Source organism: Poeciliopsis prolifica, unplaced genomic scaffold (genome assembly GCF_027474105.1).
Source record: "Poeciliopsis prolifica strain line A6 unplaced genomic scaffold, Auburn_PproV2 SCAFFOLD014, whole genome shotgun sequence".
NCBI classification, from domain to species: Eukaryota; Metazoa; Chordata; class Actinopteri; order Cyprinodontiformes; family Poeciliidae; genus Poeciliopsis; species Poeciliopsis prolifica.
This window is the reverse complement of record NW_026562389.1, coordinates 10,208,024-10,231,827: the sequence shown is the minus strand read 5'-3', so window position 1 is coordinate 10,231,827 and position 23,804 is coordinate 10,208,024. Positions and strand designations below refer to the sequence as shown.

The following is a 23,804-nucleotide window of genomic DNA, read 5'->3' as shown; positions in this document are numbered from 1 at the left end:
TTAAGAGAACAGGAGACCCAAATGGCAGTAAGAAAAAAAAAATGTTCTCAACATTTCCCCGGTATGGGTGTTTTCACAGCTGATATTCTGGTAGACTCACTAAATAGCTACCGGTATATTTGTTGCATTTTCAACTGGAGCAGTTCACTTTCTTTGCGCTGTGTGTAACGGGCACTTTTGCTGCCATAATTACGCATTCACAAGTTTGTATCTGCGGTAAAACATGGTTACTTCTATAAGGAACGTTTGTTGTCTATAAGATGTTTGGTATGTGATTTATGTAAGTTGAGCTAAAATAAATTGTCTAATGGCAGTAAACCTGAAGCTGTCTGAAACAAGCAGACTGAGCAGCTCAGAGACCCTGTAACATCTGTTACTGCTTTACTTGGCGAACACGATAACGTCTAAGGAACTGTTAAACTTTGAATTTTGGCTATGTTGAAATACTGTGAAAGAAAAACTAACGCAATCTTATGTGGCGTTTGTGGCACTCATGCTTAAAGTTGTGTTTTACTTCAGTTCTCACTGTGGCTGAATGAAGAAACGTGACATCAGCTCGAGGCGTGGATCATTGGAACCAGTGCAGCTGCACTCTGCGTCAAACGATTCAAAAATCTGCTCAGCTCCTCGTCTGTGGGGGCGATGAACCAAGAACCACTGGAAAAAACATGAAAATCTCTGAAGAAGACACTGAATGCAAATGTAGACAAAATAGAGCAGCGTCAGATTTTAGTGTTCGTAGCAGTTCTCTCGTTGGTAAAAAAAAAAAAAACCCACAGAAGCCATTTAGATTTTCACATTTGTTTTGGTTGTATTTACCCAGAATGCCTGTTTCTGGAGCGATCTCCGGTCCAACTGGCGTTGACATATGCATTTAAATGGCACCAGTGTTCATTTCAACCAAACAGTCTGAGATTTTTAGGTGGATCGGAAGCTGAATAATAATTGCACAAATTAGAATAACGAAAATATATTAGCTCAATGGAAACATGGCAATTTTGAAAATAATATGGCATGTTTTGAGCGAGGAAGTGATCAAACAGCTGTATTAAAATGTGATCAACAGACGGATGTTACTACTGGTGGAGAAGACGAAGAAGACAAACAGGAAGTGATTGTAGGATGATGGCGCTGCATGTTTTCTTTTATTGACTTAGCGCATGAACAAACTTATTATCTTGTGACTTTCTTTTTCTTATTTAATGGAAGTACCACAATTGCAAAATTGCGGTGAGGTTTTGAAATTAGCAGAACATCAGCAAAGTTTTGCATACAGTTGTAACAGAAATGCAGCTACTGTTCACTTTTTGCTCTATGTTCGATTGACTTTTCACACGTTCACTCCCCAAACAAACCGGATTTTCAACACAAACTAGAGTTTGATTGTTTGTTTGTAACCTTTACTGAACCAGGAAAAGAATCTGACTGAGTTAAAAATCTCCTTTTAAAGGGACTAAACAAGGCTGGTGTGAATGCAGCCTTAATCTCTGAAGTCTGTTGTTTATCATACATGTGATTTGTGTTTGGCCCAAAGCAAGAGACCATCCATGTTTATCAACACTTCAATTAACCTGTCCAGGTCAGATGTGCATGGATTTATTGTTGCTCTAAAAGCCGAGGCAGGGCTGCAGCAGGGTGTTTTATGCAGAGACAGTTTTATTGGATCCCTAAGGGGTAAATTAAATTGTTGCTGCAGCAAATCTCAACTAAATTATGTAGCTGTACTTACCAGTTGAAGACTGGGCTTCAAAACAGAAAAAAAAGCCATTTCTGGCATATGAATTGTTGTTTAAACCAAGAACATGCAAAGAAAAATGTTAATGTGAAATGCAGCAGTTGTGATTATTTTGTTTAGTTTCCTTTTTATGTCATCTGCCAAAGGAAGTTTAGCTGTTTGAGAGTCTACAGAAAAAAAACTCCCGTGTTTTTTTAAATTTCATTTTATTTTTTAAATTGTGCTCAGTTGCACATTCCTCTGACCGCAGTGTGCTATTTTTGACAACTGCACTGTTTTATGTTGTAATTTAGCCCTTATTACACAGTGTTATATATACACACACTTTTGTGAACCTAAACTATAAGAACATGTTAGTTGTGTCTTTCCAGTTTCTTAAAGTAGAACCACGTTGTTTGTCGTGGTTCATCAGCTGAACAGGAATGCTAGAAAACCAGTAGCACCAGTAGCACCAGTTTGGTTAAAACTAGTAAATAAACTGGACTGGAATGCTGCCTGTGCAACTAGACGGCAAACTGGTCTCTTCTGGGATCACGGCTAAAAGTAATGTCCATTTAGAAAATCAAAATTAATTCAAGCTAGAATAAATGTTTTATCTGTTTCAACATCAAAATTTGTTTTTAAGGGTTTATTGGATTTAATATTTGGTGATTTATCGACTCCACAGAAAAAAATTCAGGACTTTCTTTAACTCCTAAAGTTGTTTACAAATTTTTTAAAAAGAAAAAGCAACTAGCAAAACTGCATCAACATCAGTTGTTTATATTATAATCTTAGTTTTGAAAAATAATTGACAATGAATCTTATTCTTTTTTTAATCTTGTGATGAACAACAAAAAGATGAGCAACATCCTTGTTTAACAATAGTTTTAATGCATAAATATTTGCTAAATTGATATGGACTGTAATTTTTGTATGAGTTTATTTCCTCCATAAAAGGCATTTCGATTATGCATTTTCTTTTAACTGTTTCTGAAACTTGAAGAAACGGCTTGGTTGTTTCTGCTATTTTAAGGGTGAAAAGTTGTGGCGACTAGCAGTCAGATTATATCAGTTTGAAACATTTTAAATTAAAAAATTTTTTGTTTTGTCTCTTTTTACCCAATTTAATTCCCATTGTTATAGGATTATGTACTCAGTTTTCTGTAAAATGACCTCAGCTTTAGTGTGCATACCTAACATGTACTTCACAGCTCTTTCAACTTTAATCGGTCCTTTATTAATAAAAAATAAAACCGATGTTATTTGAATTTCAGAAATAAAAACAATTATGTATTTTCTAAAAAATGTTAATGTAGAAAGTTTTGGGATTTTTGGAAATTTTCCACATAAATTTCTGAAATTAATCTCAAAATTTCTCCTGCAAATTTCTGAGTTTTTTGGCAAAAATTGACTCTCTTTTCATGATTTATGATGTGGCCCTAATTGACCTTCGTACCAGTCTGTCTGATGTCAGGTCCAGTCCCTGATTTCACCTCTGACCTCGATGTGAAAGGACAAGCGAGCTCATCCGGATCACTTGTAAGAAATCAGTGAAGTGAAGAGTGAACTATTGACTGTGTTGTCTTGTTTACCGGGCTAAAGTGACTGTTGACGAATGACCTCATTAGTCTAAACTATCCACTTTAGTAATAATTGGATTTCACAAAGAGCTCTTCCTCGGACAGTCTGTATTTCTCCTGTCGAGCTCAAACTGTCAGTCTGTTGCAGAAAAAAAACTACTGAATAACAAGAAAAAAATCAACTACTATAAAAATAACCTCCTCACACTGAAATATGTGCATTAAGTTCAGCTTTAGTACATTTAAGAACTTGAAACCAAAAAATAATTAGCATTTCTGAATCTTCCTGCTTTGAGTATCAGTGCAACTTGTTGCACAAAGCAGTTCCTTCATAACTAACACACATTAACAAACGTTTGGCTGCATTGTGACAGAAATATGAGGAAAAGCTTCGTTAAAGTAAGTTGAATAACGCAGACGTCATTGATATATGGCCTAGACGTGCTGGAACATGTTTTCAGCTGTGTTTCATTTTCATTAATTCTACAGAACCAGTGGAGGACTTTGTTATGCATTAAACATAAGTTTGATTACTCAAAGCGTTTTTGCTTGCGTTGCTTTGAATTTTCCCAGCTTGATTTGGGAAAATGAAAAAGTAGATGCCCACATAACTTTTCTGACAATCATAATTAAAAGCAATAAGAAAGGAGAAAACATTTTTATTATTACAGCAGCTTGCCCTGAAAAGCAGGGACAAAAGTTTACATTAAGTCTGTTTTACGCAGCAAAATTTAAAATGTTTGGCTGATTTTTAAAACCTGAGACAACTGGATAACGACAGGAAAAAATGTTAATTTAAAAAACATAACTGAAGTTATGCTAGCTTGACTTTGACAATCTGAACATGAAGATGTGCTGCAGAATTTTGTTTTTTGGTTCAGGAAGAAAAAAAGCACCAACCCTCTGACAAATGTAGAGCGGATATTTAAATTAGCTGATTATTATTAATAAGCAGTGAATGCTTATTAATAATCACAAAGTAAACAACAAGCATGAAAACATAAAACTAACAAACTGCACACAGAAATGCACTTAATCATATTGAGGAATTTATTAACATTTTTGAAGATTTCATTGAACCAACAGTGGAGAAAATATAAAATTCCGGCAATCCATTACATTTTAAGTGGTTAAAAAAATACATAAAAATGTGTCTGGATCACTAAAATCTCCTAATAATTACGATGTCTTCACTAATTTACTGTTGTGTAGAACAAGGAGGCACTAATTTTAGATAAGCTGCATTCATAATGTAAATGCAGCAACATTTCAATGCAATTTTTAACCTAAGTGTTTAGGTTAAAAACAAACATGGCCGACTGGGAAGATTGAATGGTGATAGTCAGTGGACATTGACAGAGGCGGTCATCTCTGTCAAAACTCACTGGTAAACCTGGAAATGCGTTCACTGTCCTAAGCAGCATCTTCAGTGCTTTGCATCAACCTTCTAAGCTGATTATGTTACTTAAGAGAAGATGACACCGCTGTCTGGCGTTTTCCACTGCAGGCTGCCAACTGACCGTCGCCTCGTTTGACTTGAAGCCTCCCGTCCTGCAGGAACATATTTTACACACTTTTAAAATGTTTGTTAGACATTCCTGCTCACGGTACAAGAAACAGGTGGAGTATCTTCAAATTTACTGACTGATTTCTCTATAGTTTGAGTGCATGATTGGTTAAAAACTGGTTTCCTCTCAGTGAGGAAACCAGCGGGTTGCCAACTCTCAATCAAAGATGCAGATGGAGCGGCCCAAAGGAGAGGATTAACCTGACCGCCCGGGTCAGTCCGGGTCAGCCCGGGTCAGCCCCTCTTGCACTCGGCTGTTTAACTAAATATGGAAAAAATGCTGGTGTTTTACTTTAGTTTAATTGTAAAGATCTTTCACAAACCACGTAAGTGTTTCTTCTCTCTTAAACCTTTATATGAAATGTAAGGTTACAAAATGATTCACTTTTTAAAAAAAATATATCAACACATAATCCTGAATTTATAATTTTATGTTTTTTTAAATAATCAAGTTTATTGGTGTGGCACATTTAATCAACACGGAAGTTTGTTCAGATTTGTGGTGCAAAGAAACTGAATGCTGCTTCTCCATGTTTGGTTCTTATCATTAATTTTATAATATGTTTTCTGAGAATAAATAAATGTTGCAGTGTTGAAGGAAAAAGCCAACTGGCCAGTGAACTGCAGTCTACTTAATGTTCTGCAGCTAAAATCAGCTTTTTCTACATCCAGTTTCATGATATATAGAGGAGAACAGCAAAAACTCAAGATATTCTGCAGAACAAGTACTTACAAATTTGACTTAGTCTAAATAAAAATTGAAATATTATAACTGCTATAGTTACTGTCACAGTAAAACTCAGTTTATCACAGAATAAATTCAAATGAGCTCAATAATTCAAACATTTTTTATTATTGTTATTTCATTACCATTATATTGCATGAAAATAGTCTCACATCAATATTATTTTATCACAATGCGTCCTGGGGCAATTTATGATGAGTAAAATTTGTTACCATTTAAAAATTGTGTTGCTATAAGTGAAATAATCTGCCAGTAGCACTAGCAATTTAAATCTATATTAAGGAATTATTCACTTAATCTCCTATTTCTTGTTAAACCTTTTACCTGTACGTTAGTTTTGACTTGGTTCAAGTGCACTAAGATATTTGCTGTAGAAATCAGACCAAAAATACTTGGTAATACTTTGTGTTTTTGCAATAATCAAGATCTTTACTTTAGCAGCAGTTTGAATTTCGCCACCTTCCTTAAATAATGGCCTGAGTCGTTTTTTGTGAAAAATAATAATAATAATAAAAAAGTTCCTCTTTATGGTCAAACAATCATTTGAGAAAAGAAAACACTTCTGGAAAAAAAAATAGCTAATTATTTCATGAAGGTGGAAACTTTTGTAAGTACTTTTATTTGTACTTTTTTAATGGGCTGTGAGAATCTCATGGGGTTCTGGTATCGGCTTGCTGCTACGAATAACAGATTGAGGTAGATGCAGGCTTTTATGTTTAGACCTGTGTTTAATTATGTCTTCTAGCGATCGGGTAACCCAGAATGCATCTGTCATCTCAAAGTTATTAGCACCCCCACTGAGCCAATAGCTTCCATAGGACACTCTATGTGGTAAACGCCGATCCATTTACACAAAGTATAACGAGACAAAACCTAATCAGTTTCTTTGTTTTTTCCATTTTAAGCTTGAACTTTGGCATGCAGACTTTCTGAAAACAGAAAATCAGATCTGTCGCAGCAGATCCGAGTCTCGTCGTGAAACCGGAGAAGCGGTTTGTCAGCAGAGCGTGAAGGCCCGCAGTGCGAACGTGGTTCTGGATCGGGGAGATGCGTTCTGAATACTGACGAGCTGGCTGCCCGTTTTTATTCGGCACCTTGGCTTCGTCCCACTTCGACTGACTGATGGAAGCCCATTTGTGGGATGATCACACTCTTCATTTCTCCCCAATAATGGATGCAGCTCCATTCGAGGCTCCCGCCTCTCCGGGAAGTTTTCCAAGACATTGACCGTGACCCAAAGCATCAATATAGCTCTGCTGCATTTCTCTCTAATGTTAATGTCTTAATTAAACCAAACTTGGAGTCTTTTAGCCTGGTTTGCCTTAGGTTATCAGAGATGTAGGAAGCATTTAACCACTACATATTTGAAAGTAAATTAATTATAATGTAATTTCATTGGTATCTTGGTCTCTAATTACTCTCGAAATGAAGCAATACACCAGTTAGCAAACTGGAGGGGAAAGAAATCAAATTAAACAAAAATTTCACATTAAGCACTTTAGTGAAGCCATTCATTGTTTTTAGGAATACGCTGGAGATTTTGAACAGAGAGATGGGTGGCATATCCACAAATTATACTCAAGTAAGAGTAAAAAAATATTTGGTAAAAAGTCTGCTCAAGTATTGAGTAACTGATCAAATTATCATTCATTTAATATTTAGAAGTTACATCATCAGACGGACCAAAATATAAAGTTAAGTGGAAATTTTGGCATTTTAAGGATGAAAATGACAAAATCAGGCAAAAATATATATAATTAATGAATATAAACATGGTTTTGTTGTTTTAGACCTTAATAATTTAATTCTGATGTCTAAATAATAGAATGTAATATTTAATTGGACATGACCGTCTTCATATGGAGGTGGAGGATTCTCGGTCATGGTGGCGCACGTGACAAATTGCAGGCTTCATCTCCGTCTCCACGGTAACGATCGGCTCGTTGAACTTCGAGCTCAACTCAAACCGTAAGTTGTTCATATCTTTCTTCTTTGGTTTGGTTTTTCTTTTTTTAGTCCAGATAAGTAATTCATTTTAAATTTTTCTACAAATTAAATGTATTCACTGACGATATTTGGTGGCTGTTGTGTCTCCAGCCTTTAAAATGTCATTTTTAACTGTTAGCATGAATGCGATTTAGCATTAAAGGTGACCCAGCTGTTAGCCCGAGCCGTTAGCATTGAGCTGTTAGCCTTTAGCTGTTGGCCAGATTGATTCCAGATGTTCCGCATTGTTCAGGTTGAAATAGCATTTTTCATAAGAGGGGATTGTTACTGATGTATAGATTTATTTATTCGCCTCTGTTTATTTTCCATATGTATGCGCGGTGAAGTCAGCACAGAGGGAAATCCTACTGAACAGCCGCCATGATGCGACCTCAGAACGATGGACATCGGCGGTGGAGAACAGATTCTTCAACATGTACATATTGTTGTGTTTGAAATTAGAACGTTGTAACAAAAGAATTTCGTTGATATACATTGTGTTTTTATTGATTTTACAAACTTTAAATTTTCTGGGGCAAAAATTGCATTTTTCATTGCGACTAATTTTGCTATGTGGGTTGTTTGTACTGACAATAAAGGTTTGTTTCAACGTTATCTTCAAGCAGTTTTCCCATCAATTTGGAGTAAAAACGTTTATTGCTCAACGTGATTTTAATGTCTAGCCTCACAGTTCCTGTAAATAGAGACGCTTTGCTTCATGGAATGTGGAATTACAGACATGTAAATCTTTAAAAGCCATCTCTTAAACTGAATTAAATCAAAGCCTCGGGGTTTAATTTACAGAAGAAGATGAACCCTCGCTTACTGCAGCCGACATCTGTTGAGACAGATGGTAAAAATCAACCTCAGCAGGTTCCTTAATAGCTTTGGCTCAGGTTTTCTTTCAAAAGAACTGCTTTTAATTTATATAATTACACCGTCTGAAGAAAGATAAAATGAGATGCAACATTTTACCTCTAAATATCAGTGTGATTGTGTTTTGGAGCAGATTTTCTCAGAACCGTTTATTCCTGCAGTCCAGTGTTGTCAGTTATCATTTATTGTGATAAAAATGTTAAGATAAATTCCAGTTAATGAGGTTTAAAACCAGTCAAAACTCAACCCAGGGTGAGTGAGTGAGGCAGGGCATCAACAATCTCCCTTTGGCTACCGAGCATGCGCAGCAGCAGCAGTTTTACGTTTCGCCTCATAACTGCTTAAAAATAAAAACTCGAAGTGAAAACTCTGGATCCAACTAGAAAGGTCACACCACCATTTTTGCATTATTTTCGATATTTAAAAGAAAAATAAATTAATAATTTTGATATTGAACGATATGAAACGCTTACATTATAATACTTTTTTCAGCCTTATTATCCAGTTACAATCATGCACACGTTTGTCACAAGTTTGAACCATAAGTGATCCGCACCATCTCATGAGGCAACCACAAACACGAAGCATAGCTAAGCATAGCGGATCCGTGGCTTTGAGATCAACGAAAATAAAATATGTGAACCCTCTTGACCAGTGTGTGAGAGAAAGAGAAATGAACAAGATGGCTACTGTCAGGATCGACCTGCAATGAGACAGATAATGAAATGATGTGGACAAGCTGCCTCTGATCTCACACTACAGTATAGTTAACTTCTTAGTGAACATGAAGAGCGCGTACAACAGGCCGCGTAATCCATGGATGCATACAATCAGTGTCTAAACACACTTGTAAACTACATACAAACTCTTCATGTGCATTACAACGTTCTGGTTATGTAGCATACATATAGTAACAAATATGTATGCTACATGTCCATTTTAGCTAGCAGATAAGAGCTACATTAGCTAAGATAATTTTGCTAGTTTAGCAGGATGTACTGCGGTAAATATCACTGATATTTATCTTAGTATTACACAGAGGTGGGCAGAGTACACAGAAATTGTAATCGAGTAATAGTTATAATGTACTTACATTGTTTATAAGTTAAAGGAACAAGCTAAGAGGAGCTACCTCTTAGCTTGTGGCTGGTTTGTTGCAACAGATCACCAAGATGGCTGCCAGTTACAAAGTTGATGGAAGTGTGACATGAGAACTTAGTATTTTTTCCAGTTGTGTTGACCAAATCTTTGACTTTCAGTGAAAAACAAAATCATTTTAAGGGCCCCGGAGCTCCGGCTCCAGCAGAGGGGGGGCGGGATGCCAGTAAATTAAAAATAGAAAATGGGAAACAGATAAGGGGAGCTGGAGACGGACCGGTCTCTGTTTGCCTGTGGTTGGGCTGATTTGTGAACCCTTCTGAAAAACAGATACGACACCCAGCTCTTGTCACATGGACTAACCCCCAACCCGCTCTGGCCTAAACGCTGTTGAAGTCTTGTTGTCGACTCCGCAGGGACTGACCCAGTTCCCCCATGCTGCGGAAAGGTCGCGCCTCGGTGCTCTGAACTGCATGCGTCTGGGCAGATTACACTTAAAAACACAAACACTTAGCTGTAGGATGTGACAAGTAGGACGTTAGCACCTGTAGTGCAGAGAAAAAAGCTGAAAACAACAATTTATTTCCATATAAATGCTGCAAAAAATATTTCTTCTGTTTTTGCTTTTTTTCTCCCAAAGATGTTTCAGAAAATATTTCAAATTTTGATCAAAGCTGAATTCAATATATTTAATCACATCCACACTGCAAAAACACCAAGTTTTACAAAGTACTTTTATGTCTAATCTCTAGTGCAAATATCTTAGTCTCGAAATAAGACAAACTGGCTTACTTCTCAGCAAGATATGAATTTTTAAAGAATTTTTTCCTAGTGAAATTACTTGTTCTCCAATATTAAGGAATTATTAACTTAAAACAATAAGAAATTTTACTGGATGATAAATTGTCCAGAATTTATTGCAGGAAACGATAAATTTGTTTTGAGATCATTTTCAAGTAATGGCATAATAATAATAATAATGCAAGAACATGTCCTCAGAGATCAATAAACCTTAATTTTTAAAGAATTAATATTCTTTTAGAAATATTTGTTTTTTAAAATATATATTTTTCTGCTAAAGTAGACATCTTAATTAAATGTTCTCCTCCTGTATCCAGGGTGAATGTGGGCTGTGGCTGATTTAACGCTGGAACTGGAAGACATTTTAAATATCCAAAATAAATATATAAAACAACTGAAACTACAAGAAAAATGTATTATTTTGTAAGCAAAATAGTCCTTCAAAAAAGCAGCTAGTTGAGAACTAATGAGAAATCTACTTTGCAGATTTCTTGCTCTAAAGCTTTAGATGTTCCATTTTCTAAAGGGAAATGTGACTTTTATTATTAGATTATTTAAAGGAATTTGCATAACCAAATGGGTTCAACATTATTCGAAACACACGTCCAGCTGTTTCCTCACAGCTCATGAATGCTCTGCTTGTACCATCCTCTTACAGAACTGCCTCTTTTAATACAATTAGTCGAATTTTAAAGATCGCCTGTTTTTCTGCTCTGATGTAACAGCTTGCACAACAAGTTCCCAATAAACAAAGATAGGGTGTTATAAAAACTGACAGGCTTGCTCTCTGATGTGTTCCTGCTCGTCCCGCAGCATTTCAGAGCTTTGTTTTATTTCTTATCTGCTGCCAGCTTTCTGTGTGGAAACCTTGACAAGGTGGGGGAACAAGTATGCGCAGCAGTCACGGGGAGGAAAACGTTCCCCAGGGCATCATCTGCTGGCATTCCTGCACTCGGCTCCTTAATGTCGACTAACTTTCCCCTCTTTCTTTCTGTTTCAGTCATTTCAAGGCAGTCAAGGAAGAGCCTACCTGTTTAATTCAGTGTAAGTATTTAAATCTTATCTTTACATTTATCCATGATTAGTTAAAGTTGGCTACTCTCACAAATGGTTTATTTAAACCTGAGTTTGTTGTTTAGGATGTTTGAATTCCCTAATCGATTTGTTATTTATAAGAGGAGCTAAAGGTGTTTTTACAGCTGATAGTCCAGTGGATTTGGTTCAGTTGTTAAAGTCTCAGCTGCTGCATTTCACTTTCACACTGCACTGTCAAACGAACTAAGTCCTTTGGAAAACCTTTTCCCTCACTTTGTACCAAGAATCATTAAAGGAGGAAACACAAAAACCTCAGAAGACACAGAGAACATCTTCCTTCTTCAAAAATGGAGATTTTAGCAGACTTCTCTTTTGTCTTTGGTAAAAGTTCACCAGTCATTTCTCCCACTAGCCTAGACTCACATGTTTGTTTTGGTTGTATTTACCCAGAATGCCTTGCGCTGCAGTCCATGTCCAGCTTTTGGAGCGGTCTCCGGTTCGCTTGGCATTCACATATGAATATGAAGTGCACCAACATTTACTTCAACTGAACTGACAGCTTGGTTTTCAGGTGGACCAGAGTTTCTTTTTGGTCCAGATGAGGTCGCATTCTCACTTCCCCAAAATGACCCGGACTTTCCACTCAAATGAGCTGCAGTGGACTTAAATTAAACTAAACGGCTGGTGTGAAAGCTAAGCCACTTGGCAACAAAGAAACCAGCATAAGGCACAAAAAGAGATTAAAATTTTTGAAGACTTGTCCTGTGAATTGAACTTTGTTATATTTGGAGCACAAATGATGCAATTTAAGTTTAAAATCCACATTATTTCCAGAAATCCTGAGGGTTTCTGTATGTTTTTTTTATTGGGGCTGGTAAAAGGCTTTTGAAGACTGAATAGTTTTGCTTTTGTAGTTGTGTATACATACCAGATTTATCTGCGCTCTCTGTTGGGTGATTTTCTGTCCACTCTGCAGAAACATCATCCATCTTTTTAAACCCAATAATAAAAGCTGTAGTGGTTTATGACTTGGTTTACTTCTGTTTGGGTCTTCAGTCTTAATGAAACACACAGACGTCGATCCCCAAAGGCCAAAGACATTTTTAGGTGTCACCATGCAACAGCTTTGTGCCTGCAGACTCTGAGTTACATTGTTCTCACCTGGTGCAATGAATTGAATGAAAGAAGCTCCACAGGCCTGACGGGATGAATAGCTCAATTCAAACACTCGCTTTTAAAAGTCAACATGTGAACAGCGTGAGAAATGTTAAGGTGGTTTGGAATTTCTCACCAAATATATAATTTACTCTTAATTCTATAAAGTATAATTTTTTGTTGCTCCATGTTTTATACTTGCATTTGGTTTCTGCTGCTTCTAAAAACAGCCAAGCACTTGAAGAAAACCACCCAGCTGTTATTTTTATTTAAGTTTATGTTTTTTGATATCTGGAAATCCCAGAAAAACCACTGCCTGTTACCTACCAACCCCACGTTATCAGCCGTTTCCTGTTTTTAAAGTAAAGTAGAAATCTATTTCCCTGAAAACGCAGATAAAGAGTTTGAAAGTGCTTGGAAAAAAAAACATTTCCGGGACTTTGAAATTTATTTTTTATTCCAATTAACTCGCTAAAAACCTGTCATTAGACGTTAAAGCGCGCAAAGTTAATTTTTACACACATACTTAGATATTGTAGGTGTGTTAGCATATTTTTTGTAGATATAATTACATAAGTTGCATGAGGAATAGCTGCACTTTGTTTTGTTTTAATTTAACCCCTTCTACACTGCAGAGGAAATACTTATTGAGATTTCAGCTCACTGAGACGATCAGATCTGCTGGTTGTGTTTGGCTGTTCTGGAAAACGATGTTTGCGCTAAATGTTGGGTTTGAATTGGAAATGGAACATTTTATATAAATAATGAAATACCCAACCTTCTTAAAGGACCTGTAATGTTGGGTTTTTAATGAAAAATCTGAGGAATAGACAGATAATTAATATTCTTTTAGAAATATTAATTAAATGTTCTCCTCTTGTTTCCAGGGTGAATGTGGGCTGCGGGCCAGCGGAGGAGCGGGTTCTCCTCACAGGTTTACATGCTGTGGCTGATATCTACTGTGAAAACTGTAAAACCACCCTGGGCTGGAAATACGTAAGTCCCTCTCTCCCAAACTTTCCTTTGGGCCTCATCGCTGCGCCGTTTTGTTGAGCAGCAACGTGGCTTTTCTGGATGGCAGGATGGAAAAAACCATGACATTACAGGTCGAAAGAGCAAAGTATCCTCCATTAATGCAGCGCTCTTTAACGCCACGCTGACACTTTTATTCAGGTCTGTCCGATTGAACACTTTTGTGGTTTCCCAGCTCACATAATTACAGCAGAAAAGCGGTTGGCTTGCAGACAGCCACACTGGTTCCTCAGAGACTCTGCGGTGATTAAATGTCACACCGTTTTGAAGAGCTCTGTTCCGGTAATTGTCTGAAAAGACAAGAGAGGAGTGTAAAATAAGTGAGCAAAGTGCAAGACGGGGACTCCTTCAGTGACAGAAACCATCAGACTGCGGCTGGTTCACAAGGACAAGCAGAACGAGGACGCTGACGCAGTCCTTAATGAGATGTCGTGATGTTGCATCCGAGAGACATGATTTTAGTCAGAAACTATTTTCTGTTTTCATGTTGTCACCAAAAAGCTCCCTATATGTCCCCAGACAAAAATGAGGCCGTGTAAAAACGCTTCGAAGTGAGAAATAAATCACATAATAAATTAAAACAAACTCAATCATTTCTATTTGCATGACTTATTTTTTTCCTTTCTACCAAAAACTGGATGACAAAACTCTTCATTCAGGTGATTTGGTCTTTTTTGAAGGACAATTTTGTTTAGAGAGTTTATAATTATATATTTTTTTGTTTAATTTGGTTAAAACGTTTTCCAAGTTTTTGGTTCTTCAGTGTTTTTTCTGCCTGGTATGTAGGAGAATCATATTTTTGTCCTCCGCCGCTGAAATTTCCGTATGTAAGCAATAAGATGCAGCGTGTCTGTTGTTGGTTTAAATCCACAAGTCCAGTAAGAAGCATATTTTTCTTTCTTTTTTTTTGCTTATTTTCCACAGGAACATGCGTTTGAGAGCAGTCAAAAATACAAAGAGGGAAAGTTCATCATCGAGCTGGCTCACATGATTAAGGACAACGGATGGGAGTGACACCGAGGCCACGTCCCATCTACTTAAATCTGTTTTCCTGACCCTGGAATTTACTGAACTGAGTGGAGCGTCGACCATCTTCCCTCCCCGTTCCTCCCTGCTCCCCCCATTCCTCACACCTTCTTCCCTTTAAAAGGCCTCCGGTCGCCGGCCTCCGTCACGTGCACACACCCACCTGTTCATCGTGCAACCGGACAGAACGAATGCATTAGGAAGTGGAGTTAAAAACCACTTCCTAATGGTTTTTAGGAACCTACGCCACCTTGAAGATTGTGTGTTCTCCGTCGCCGCTCCACGTTTGGGTTCCCTCGCCGCCGCCGCCGCCCGACCCCGCACCCAGCCTCGGCTCCACCGAAACACGCTTACAAGTGATTGTGGTGATGTGGCGACCGCTATGTGAACGGAGAGACTTCACTGAAAAAAGACATTTTATTTTTTCTTTATTCCACTCATCTGCAATGACTTTATTATTATTATTATTTTATTGTTATTTGCCATAGTTTGAACTTTGGGATTTGGTGAAGCTTTGGTTTGATGCCAGATGGATGTTACTGGTTAGCATTTTATTTCCTGGAGTTTTGTTTGGTTTATTTGTTTTTTGAGCGTGCTTTTATTTTATTTTTTTCTTTCTTTTTCTTCGCTATTGTCCAAATGAGCAATCAGGGATGGGTTGAGAAGAAACGGGCAAAGGGAGTTTATTATAGTTACAAACATGTAGCAGCTTTTATTTTTCCTTTTCTTTTTTAAACTGGGATTCCAGTAATGTTGGATTTTATACCTGCCATTTCCTTATGTTTTATCTTTCGTGTTAATTCTCCCTTTCTGGTACTTTTCAGCTCCCAAAAAGCATCAAAAGCAGCACGTACTATTTTGTTGGACATGAAAAGATATAAAATTATATATAAATACATATATAAATTTATAGATATATAAATATTTGTAGTGTAAGGCTAAATGCGATTGTGGCTGGTCCCATTTTGCAGCAGCACCATGAATGAAAGAGACATGAAAAAGGAGCAGAAATCATTTTTAGAGCGGGGAAGCTGACGTCAGCGTCCTCACTGTATTATCCCATTGTCCAGTAATGAAACAATGAAAGTCACTGCTACATATTAATATAAATACACATACTATGATTACATATCCATCAATACTATGATATTGTACGTAGTATGTAGAAATTGATTGGAACATGGTTTCGATATATATATATATTTGCTGTCATGCACATATGTGTATATGCATAAGACTGTGTGTGTATATGCATACTGTGCGCGCGTGTCACGCATTACAGTGACGTACTTGAACGACGCTACATCCTTTGCACGTTGCTGAGGCGCCTGCTTCATCTCGGTTTGGAGGCACAAACCTTTTTTTTTTTTACACTAAATTTTATTCGATTTTTAGTTCAAATCTCAGATTTTGTCTTTTTCTCTGTTTTTGGCGCGATATTTGATCACAACGTGATTTTAGGCCTAGTCCAAGCAAACTCGGGTCAAAGGACTTGTGTTTGCATCAGTACATAAAAACATTGAGATTTGAGATTAATCTAAAACTGAAAATTTCTGAAAGTTGGAAAATTGTAACTTTTAAAGTTTTTTTTACCTGAAAATTTCTGAGTCCCAAAATGTTTGTTTCCTTTAGCAAATTTTGTTACTTTTCAATTGTAGAAATTTCCAGGTTTTTCTAGAACGTTTCTGAGTTTTTTGGTAGGGATTTATGTTGTTTTTACTTTTAATTTATTATTTTTTTAATCTACAATATTCCTAACATGCAGTCATGACAAAAACAATTTGTTAAAAAAAAATCAGACCAAAGCTTTTGTTTGTGTTTATTCTGGAAAACAGAAATTACATTAATCTCACTTTTCCAACTTATAAAATTTTCGACTTCCACTTTTTTTCTGAAAAATTTCTGATATTAATCTTAAAATGTCATAGGTTTTTTTTGCCAGAAATGTACTCTTGCTCTCCAAGAGCCCACGCATGCAGAGCATGGAGATAAATAGGTTTTTATGTGTTTTGGCCTCAACATGAAAACTCCACTTGAGATCACTGGAAACGGTTCTTTGAATGAACTCACACCAATGTGTAGATTTGAGAAACTCTGTGTTTGAAGGTGAAAACAGACTCGACCAACGATGTTCACCCACAGACTTGCTTTGACAGGATTCCCAGTCCACTGTCTGAAAGTAGTTCAACCTCCTGCCGCCATGTTTGTTTCCAAACAGGAAGTCGTCGTTGCGTTGAAGCAGTCTTGATTGACTGACTAAGGTTTTAGCTTTGCGCTACACTGCCCCCTGGAGGTTTGGCATATTTAAAACGACGCTCGGCGGCAGATTTGATGTTAAATCTTTTGAGTATGATATTTTTATTTTCAAATGATTTGATGGAGATAAACCTGTGTGTACAAACCCTTAGTTTAAGAAATTACGTTTTTTTTTGTTCTTTAACAAGTCTGATCTGTTTTGGATTTCTTTGCCTCCAAGCCGAGTGAATTTCGTGCCTCTTCAAAACATGAACGGCCTCCCCCATTTATTTTTTTTCTGTTGTGCAGTGCATAACTTGGAAAACTTTAATGTGAACCGATGTGTCTTCCCTTGTCCTGGTTCAACACGGCCCTAAAAGATCCTCAGACAACTCTGCCCTTTTTCTTTTGTCTACATATATTTTCTATGATAATATTTAGACGTGCACAAATGAATGGATATGGAGTACATTATTTCTCAGAGTAAACATAGAGGCTTTTGTTTTTTTCCTTTGTGCCCATCGAGAACTGGCCGTTTGTTGTTGGTTTGAAGGATGGCAGATTAAAAAAATCAGCAGTGATTGATTACTTTGCCGGCAAGGTCAGTCAGATCACTCTGACCTTTTATTCAGAAAAAAAAAACGTTGACAATGCAAACCCTTAATAGATAGCAATGATACCTACTTGAAAATTTAAATACAGAAACCGCTGAGATATTGGCCCGTGATAGTTTTTGTACATAAACATATTTAAGGTTTTATACGTATTTCTACTGGGTTAGTTCTTTTACTTCCCCGACTTGAAGCACTTTTGTTCACTGTACCTCTGTCTGAGAGTGTGTGAATGTGTGTGTGAATGTGTGTGTGAGTGAGTGTGTGCATACTTTGCATGTGTTTCAGCCCACATGCATGGCTGCACATGAAAGTGAATGTTTACTTTCTCTTTGGGTTTTATTTCCTCCTCTCTTTCTGTTTGTTCCTTTTCTATTATTATTTTTGTGTTGCAGCTCTCTGGTTTCACTGCTGCTCCCGCTGATCTGAGGTCAAGAGCCAGTTTAGTTTCTTTGGAAGTGATTTATCCCCTTTTTTTTCGGTTAGCTTGTTTGTTTTAGCTTGTGTGGTGAGAGCCGGTGTTCAGGTCTCTGCTGAGCCGTGTAGACGTCGAGGGCGAGCTGGAATCTCCCACCGTGTCGCAGGGAAAGCCTTTATCGAGACCCTTTCGCCACCACACTTAGTGTTACACTCGAGCGCTTTCAGGCGGCGGACATGTTGGAGGTCCTTCGCAGCGACGCTGGCTGTTTATATGATTGTATTTCACATTCATGTTTACTTTTGTTCTTTCAAAAATGACCTGTTCTGTGTTCTATTTAATGTGATGTGTTTTGGGTCGATGGTTGACTGTAATCTCGCCATTTTCTGTTTTTAGAGACGCTTTACTTTCCAGTTCGCCAGTTGTCTTGACTTGTTCTTGAGCAGCTCTGCACAATTTAGTCTCTGGGATCAAGAAATGAACTCCAAAGGTGTCACATAAAATTCACATAAACACAGTTAAAGCATTAAGTTTCTCCTTTGTGGTGCATTCAAGCAGTTTCCCCTGAGTTTAGGTTTGGTGTTCATCCTGGAAAGAGTGTTCAACAGAATATTCTGACTTCTTTGGTCTGTTAGCTGTTCAGGGCGGAGACGGAAAAACTTCACATCTTATGCAAACTGCTTTTTGCTTTTACAAAAAAAGTAGTTCAACATTTTCACTTATTTCAGAAAGCTAAATTTGTAAATTCACTGCACCTGGTGAAATATATTGAGCCTTTATTTCTTAGCTCACTTCTGAAAATGATTCAGTAAAATCAAAGTATTTGTTGTAGTGACATGTAAAGGGAAATTGTTGCCAAAGCTTCTTCGGAGCGCAACATCTATATTTTCTAAATAATTCACAAAATACAAAACTGATTAAAACCTTTCTGTTTGGTTCGTTTCAGATGTAGAAATTATACAGAAAGTGACAGAAATGCAAAAGTTAACCAAAAGATAAAAAGTCCAGGGTTCAATCCTTTGTCTCAAGGCCAGTTTAAGTAACTTTATTTTTTGAATAATGATTTTATTTGGATTTGTTTTTAACTTTTTACATCTGTTTCACATAATTTCAGTAACCAAAATGGATTTTATTTTTTTACGTAATGCATTTACGTATTTATGCCTCCCCATTTATAAACGTCTCTGAAAAATCACTACCATCTGTTATTAAAATGATGTGATTTATGTTGATGCTCTTATTTTGAAAAGAGAAGTTCTGGAGACACCACTGCTGTTGGCCCGGCTAACACAACCATATGAAAGTTTTTGATGCCCTTGGTTACAACAGCAAGCTTGTAAATCAAAATCTGATGCTAGAAAAGTACATTAGCACTAACAAGAAAGTCGACTGACGGACATTCATTTCGTCCAATCAGGTGTGATAGTTGAGAAATGGCTTCCTTTAGAAACAACTTCTTCATCTTCAGACGATAAAGTTGTTTTTATACCCATTTGCTCCTGGACACCGCTTGCTCCGCCCCTTTTTGGAGACTGTTACAAGATTAACTTTAGCCATTGAGCAGGGGTGTCCAAAGTGTGGCTCCAGGGCTATTTGTGGCCCTTTATATGACTTTGTTTTGCCCCTAACCACAAGTCAAGAATAGTTAAATATGACCTTTTCCAGGAGAAAGCTGCTCTCTGATTGAATTGACCAATTATCAGGATCTGTGGAGCTTCACATTTCCAAAAAATTTGACATTTTGAATCGTTTTTGTCAAGTTTGAGTACTTGAATGCACCATTAAAGGCTAACCTTCTGGCTTCCTTTGAATGTAGCAGCCCAGTTTGAGACTAATATTTCAAAATTTAGTCTGATCTGACAACTGTTTGCTAAATTTGGAAGCTAATCTTCCTCTCACTGTTCATGCCAGCTCAAATTGTAACTGAACACAGGTACGAGTCCGCCAGTTTGTCTGAAGGATCCTCCAGCATTGGTCGATCTAAACGAAGAGCTTCGTAGAGCCGAGCCAACAAAAACCGACGGCCAGCGTCACCATTGTGTACCAAATAAGAGCCGGGTTCTGTTGAGTGAAAGTTGATCCAGGAGACTCAACTTCCATACCAAATTCAAAGGCTGGGAAGGCGTTTTGTTTTCTCTGTCCTGCAGAATGTTTAGATTCTCTGAGCTGAACAGCATCAAACACTGAAAGTCGAAGGTTTCTGCTGCTGAAAACTGTTTACTGTGACGCTGGCCGCCGGCTTTTTGAGCTGCAAAAGCCTGAAAGGATGTCGATCAAAGGCGGGAAAAAGTCTGCACAGGATCTTTTCTTAGGACTGTTAAAACTCCAGCTTAAGGTCTACAGCATGTTGTATTTATAATGGCTTTATGTCGTGCCTGTTTTATTTTTTTCCTCTAAATTTAAAGACAAATGTATGCTTTTATTTGACTACATTGCTTTGCATTCTGTCTTAGTGAAGCCATTTCACATGTCTGTTTTCACTCTAATGTAAACTATCAAATATCACAATAAATTTTCAATGGCATTAAACTGTGGACTTGCAGTTGGTTTTTGTCTTTTTCTTTAGCAATAAATTAAATTTGTGGAAAACATTTAAGATCCAGGAATTGATTATTTTCTGCTGATTAAGGAGTTCCCAGACCTGGCGGCAGACAGATCCATTAAATAAATGAGAATATTATTGAAAAGCTCATTGTTTTCAGTAACTCAATTTACTAAGTGAAACACATTATATAGATAAGTTACACAGACTGTTTCAAAGCAAACTGCTTAATGAAAAGTATTTTTAATATCTACCCAGAGGTTATTTTCAGAAAGTAATTTTAGAGTGAGGTATCAGATCTGCCTCGCTCTACATATATATTAATTTCATAGTCATATTTATTGAATATGACTATGTGGTGCTTTGAAAAGTATTTCATAAATTTTTGTCACCTGTTCAGGATCCTCAAGACTTTTTATTTGTTTATTTTGGCTATTCAATGGTTGATGCTAAGGGTAATTAGCCTTCTTTTTTATGTATGAAAGAAAAATAGTTTACTTTGTAGCAATGTTTTTTTTTTACATTTAATTCACTACTTCTCTTATTTTTCTCTTGATTCACCTACAAATGTGTTAAATGTCTGGTGAAGTCGAGTTGCTTTTAGCTAATAAAACTACACTTTAGCAGTGAGCTAGCGTGGCTAACTGCTAGCGTGGCTGACTGCTAGCGTGGCTAACTGCTAGCGTGGCTAACTGCTAAAGGGTTACTGTAATGTTCTTTAAAATGACAAAAAAAATTATCTGTGGTGAAACTGTAACTTTGGTTTTAAATTCCTAGTAATTATTTTAACGTGTTAAAGAAAACATCTTGTTTTTAGAATAAAACCCAGCTGCCATGGGTTGCAGTAAAAACTGTTTATTTACGCCCTCTTGCTATTTTTCACTTTAAAAATGGGGCAATAATATTTTTGTGGCTGGGTTTTGTAGCTCCCCCCATTTAGTCACTCTTTTTTTCTAAAAAATAATTTAATCTTTTTAAGTTTTTTAAACATATCCATTAAATCACACCGACATTAATTTAATCTGTTGTGTACATATTTAACTTGCTGGTTAATCATTCTGAATTTACAAACGTTGAAAATGAAACAGCCTGAAACTCCGACTTCCTCTTAGACGAACTGATTGCTTAATCCTGTTATTTTCTCCTTCCTCGTTTGTCTGACCTCATCTGTCCATCATGATGTGAATGTCTCCACAGTTAAAGGCTACAGGTCATCAACAAAACACAAACAAATGCTTTGGGAAGCCCCTAACGGAAATTCAAAGGGTCACATATTTTATTTAGCTAAACAGAGAGGGAACTAGTTCACTAATTTGTTCCTCATCTCTTAATCTAGATAAGGAACCATCTAGCTAACTAGATATTTAGCTACGTATGTAGTTAGCTAACAAGATCCCGATCTTGTTAGCCAATCACCACTTTAAACTCCATTTTTTCCTTAAAATCTCCCAGCAGTGCAGAAAAAATTTCTATAATCCACTAAAATAAATCTAGCTAACTCAATAAGCATATTTATTTAACTAGCTAGGGAATGTACTGGTTAGTTAGCAAGCTAGTTATAGATAAATAAATATATTAGTTTAGCTAGCTGAATTTATTTAATAAATACATTTATTTACGCAGCCAACAAAATAAAATATGTGAGCCTTTGAACTGCTAGCTAGCTAAATATTGAACAGCTATAGATAGATTTGATCGACTCGATGAAAGGATGGACAGATGATTGATCGATTCATTATCTGATATAAATCTAAAGCAGAAGGTATTCGCTGAATACTTGATCTGTGAGTGACAGCTGGTTTGACATGAACATTTGATAAAATTACATCCTGTACTTTAGTCGCAGAGCCTGGAGATGCTGTGTTAGTGCATATATTCTCTCCACTGCCTTCTCTTATCCGTCTTTCTTGTGACGCTGATGCCCACACAGCCCCATGTTTCGATGTCCTTGAGGTGGCTGGCTTCACTTCAAGTACCAAAACAGTCTGCCAGCTTCTAGTTATCTCACGCTCCCTCCATGAGTTTCTTTTTTTGTTCGTTTTGTTTATTTAAACTTCAACATTTTCACATGAACATGACAAACTCCCACTCTATCATCGACACGACCTCTGATGACCTGAAGGTGGATCAAATTTAGACAGAAACTCATCAGTGCTAAAAGGACCAAATCATCACTCACTCCAATGGATAAGTATAAATATCTTGTTTTCATGAGTAATATGTCTTGTCTGTTACAATTAAAAAAAAGTCAAGTTTATTTATGTAGCAACAAGGAAGTTAAAATGCTTTACACCACAAAAAAATACAGTAACTAATTGTGAAACAAGCAATAAAAATAACATTTTATCAAATTCCATTTTTAAGCAAATATACATCAAATAAGTTTTTGAAAGTCAGAAATGACCAAATGTTTTCTGATTAATCTCAAAATTCTTCTTGGAAATTCTTGACTTTTCAAATTCAGAAATGTTCAAGTTTCTTCTAGAACATTTCTGAGAATAATCTAAAAACTTCAGTTTTTTTCTAGCTAATGTTCAACTTTTCAAACTCAGAAATGTCCTTGTTTGTCAAACATTTCTGAGTTTTTTGGGGAAAATTTAGTCCTTTATTTCAATCTGATTTTCCCTTTGGTTTGTCATTCAGAAGCAACTGCAGATGCAGAGAGAGGACGGGTAAATTTCCACCAAAGAACTCAGAAACTGAGTTTAATATCAGAAATTCTATAGAAAAAACAAGGACATTAAACTCTTTTGAGTTTGAAAAGTCAAAAATATCCATCTGTTCAAACGCAGAAATTTCCAATCTTTTATACAAAATTTCTGAGATTAATTTAATTTTTTTTCTAGCTAAGTTTTACCTTTTCAAATTTTACTTTTGTTTTTTCTCAAAATTTTTTAGTTCAAAATAACAATAATAATAATAAGAAGAAGAACCAGAAATGTATTATCTTTTTTCTCCATAATTGCACAAATATAAGCTAAAAATAAGATATACTTAGTCAGTTCAAGCTCTTATGAAAACACGTGAAATTTAAACATCTAAGCTTGGAATAAATCAAGCAAAATTAAAAATTTCGAAGATTTGTATGATGATATATTTGGATTTTTATGCCACATAAAGTTATTTATTTACGTCTTTTTATTTTTGAAGACACATTTGATGGCCAAAACTGATGAGTGCAGATATGTGAGTGCAGAGTGGATGCTTTTTACTTTTACCACATGCATATTTCAGTGTGGATAAGATCTAACCTGTGCTTTATGTGCAGAGCGAGGCGAGGTTAGCTGATGTTGTGATGGCTGCAGAGGACGGACAGGAAGCAGTTATTTTAACACTCCTGATGACCTACTTCTGTGGCGATGCTAAAGTACGAGCGTCTC

The 23,804-nt window shown here is 36.6% G+C and overlaps 1 protein-coding gene across 6 annotated transcripts in view; it reads left to right on the top strand.

Annotated features, from left to right (window-relative positions):
* The window catches only part of ypel1 (yippee-like 1), a 36,889-nt gene extending 16,473 nt beyond the window's left edge, over positions 1 to 20,416 (top strand). For all 6 annotated transcript variants that reach the window (XM_055039329.1, XM_055039328.1, XM_055039331.1 and 3 more), the window contains exons 3-5: positions 11,371 to 11,414; positions 13,448 to 13,556; positions 14,517 to 20,416. In XM_055039329.1, coding sequence (XP_054895304.1) covers positions 11,371 to 11,414; positions 13,448 to 13,556; positions 14,517 to 14,606 — 243 coding nt within the window. In that variant the 3' untranslated portion in view covers positions 14,607 to 20,416. The remainder of the gene's footprint in view (positions 1 to 11,370; positions 11,415 to 13,447; positions 13,557 to 14,516) is intronic.
* Positions 20,417 to 23,804: the final 3,388 nt, after the last annotated feature.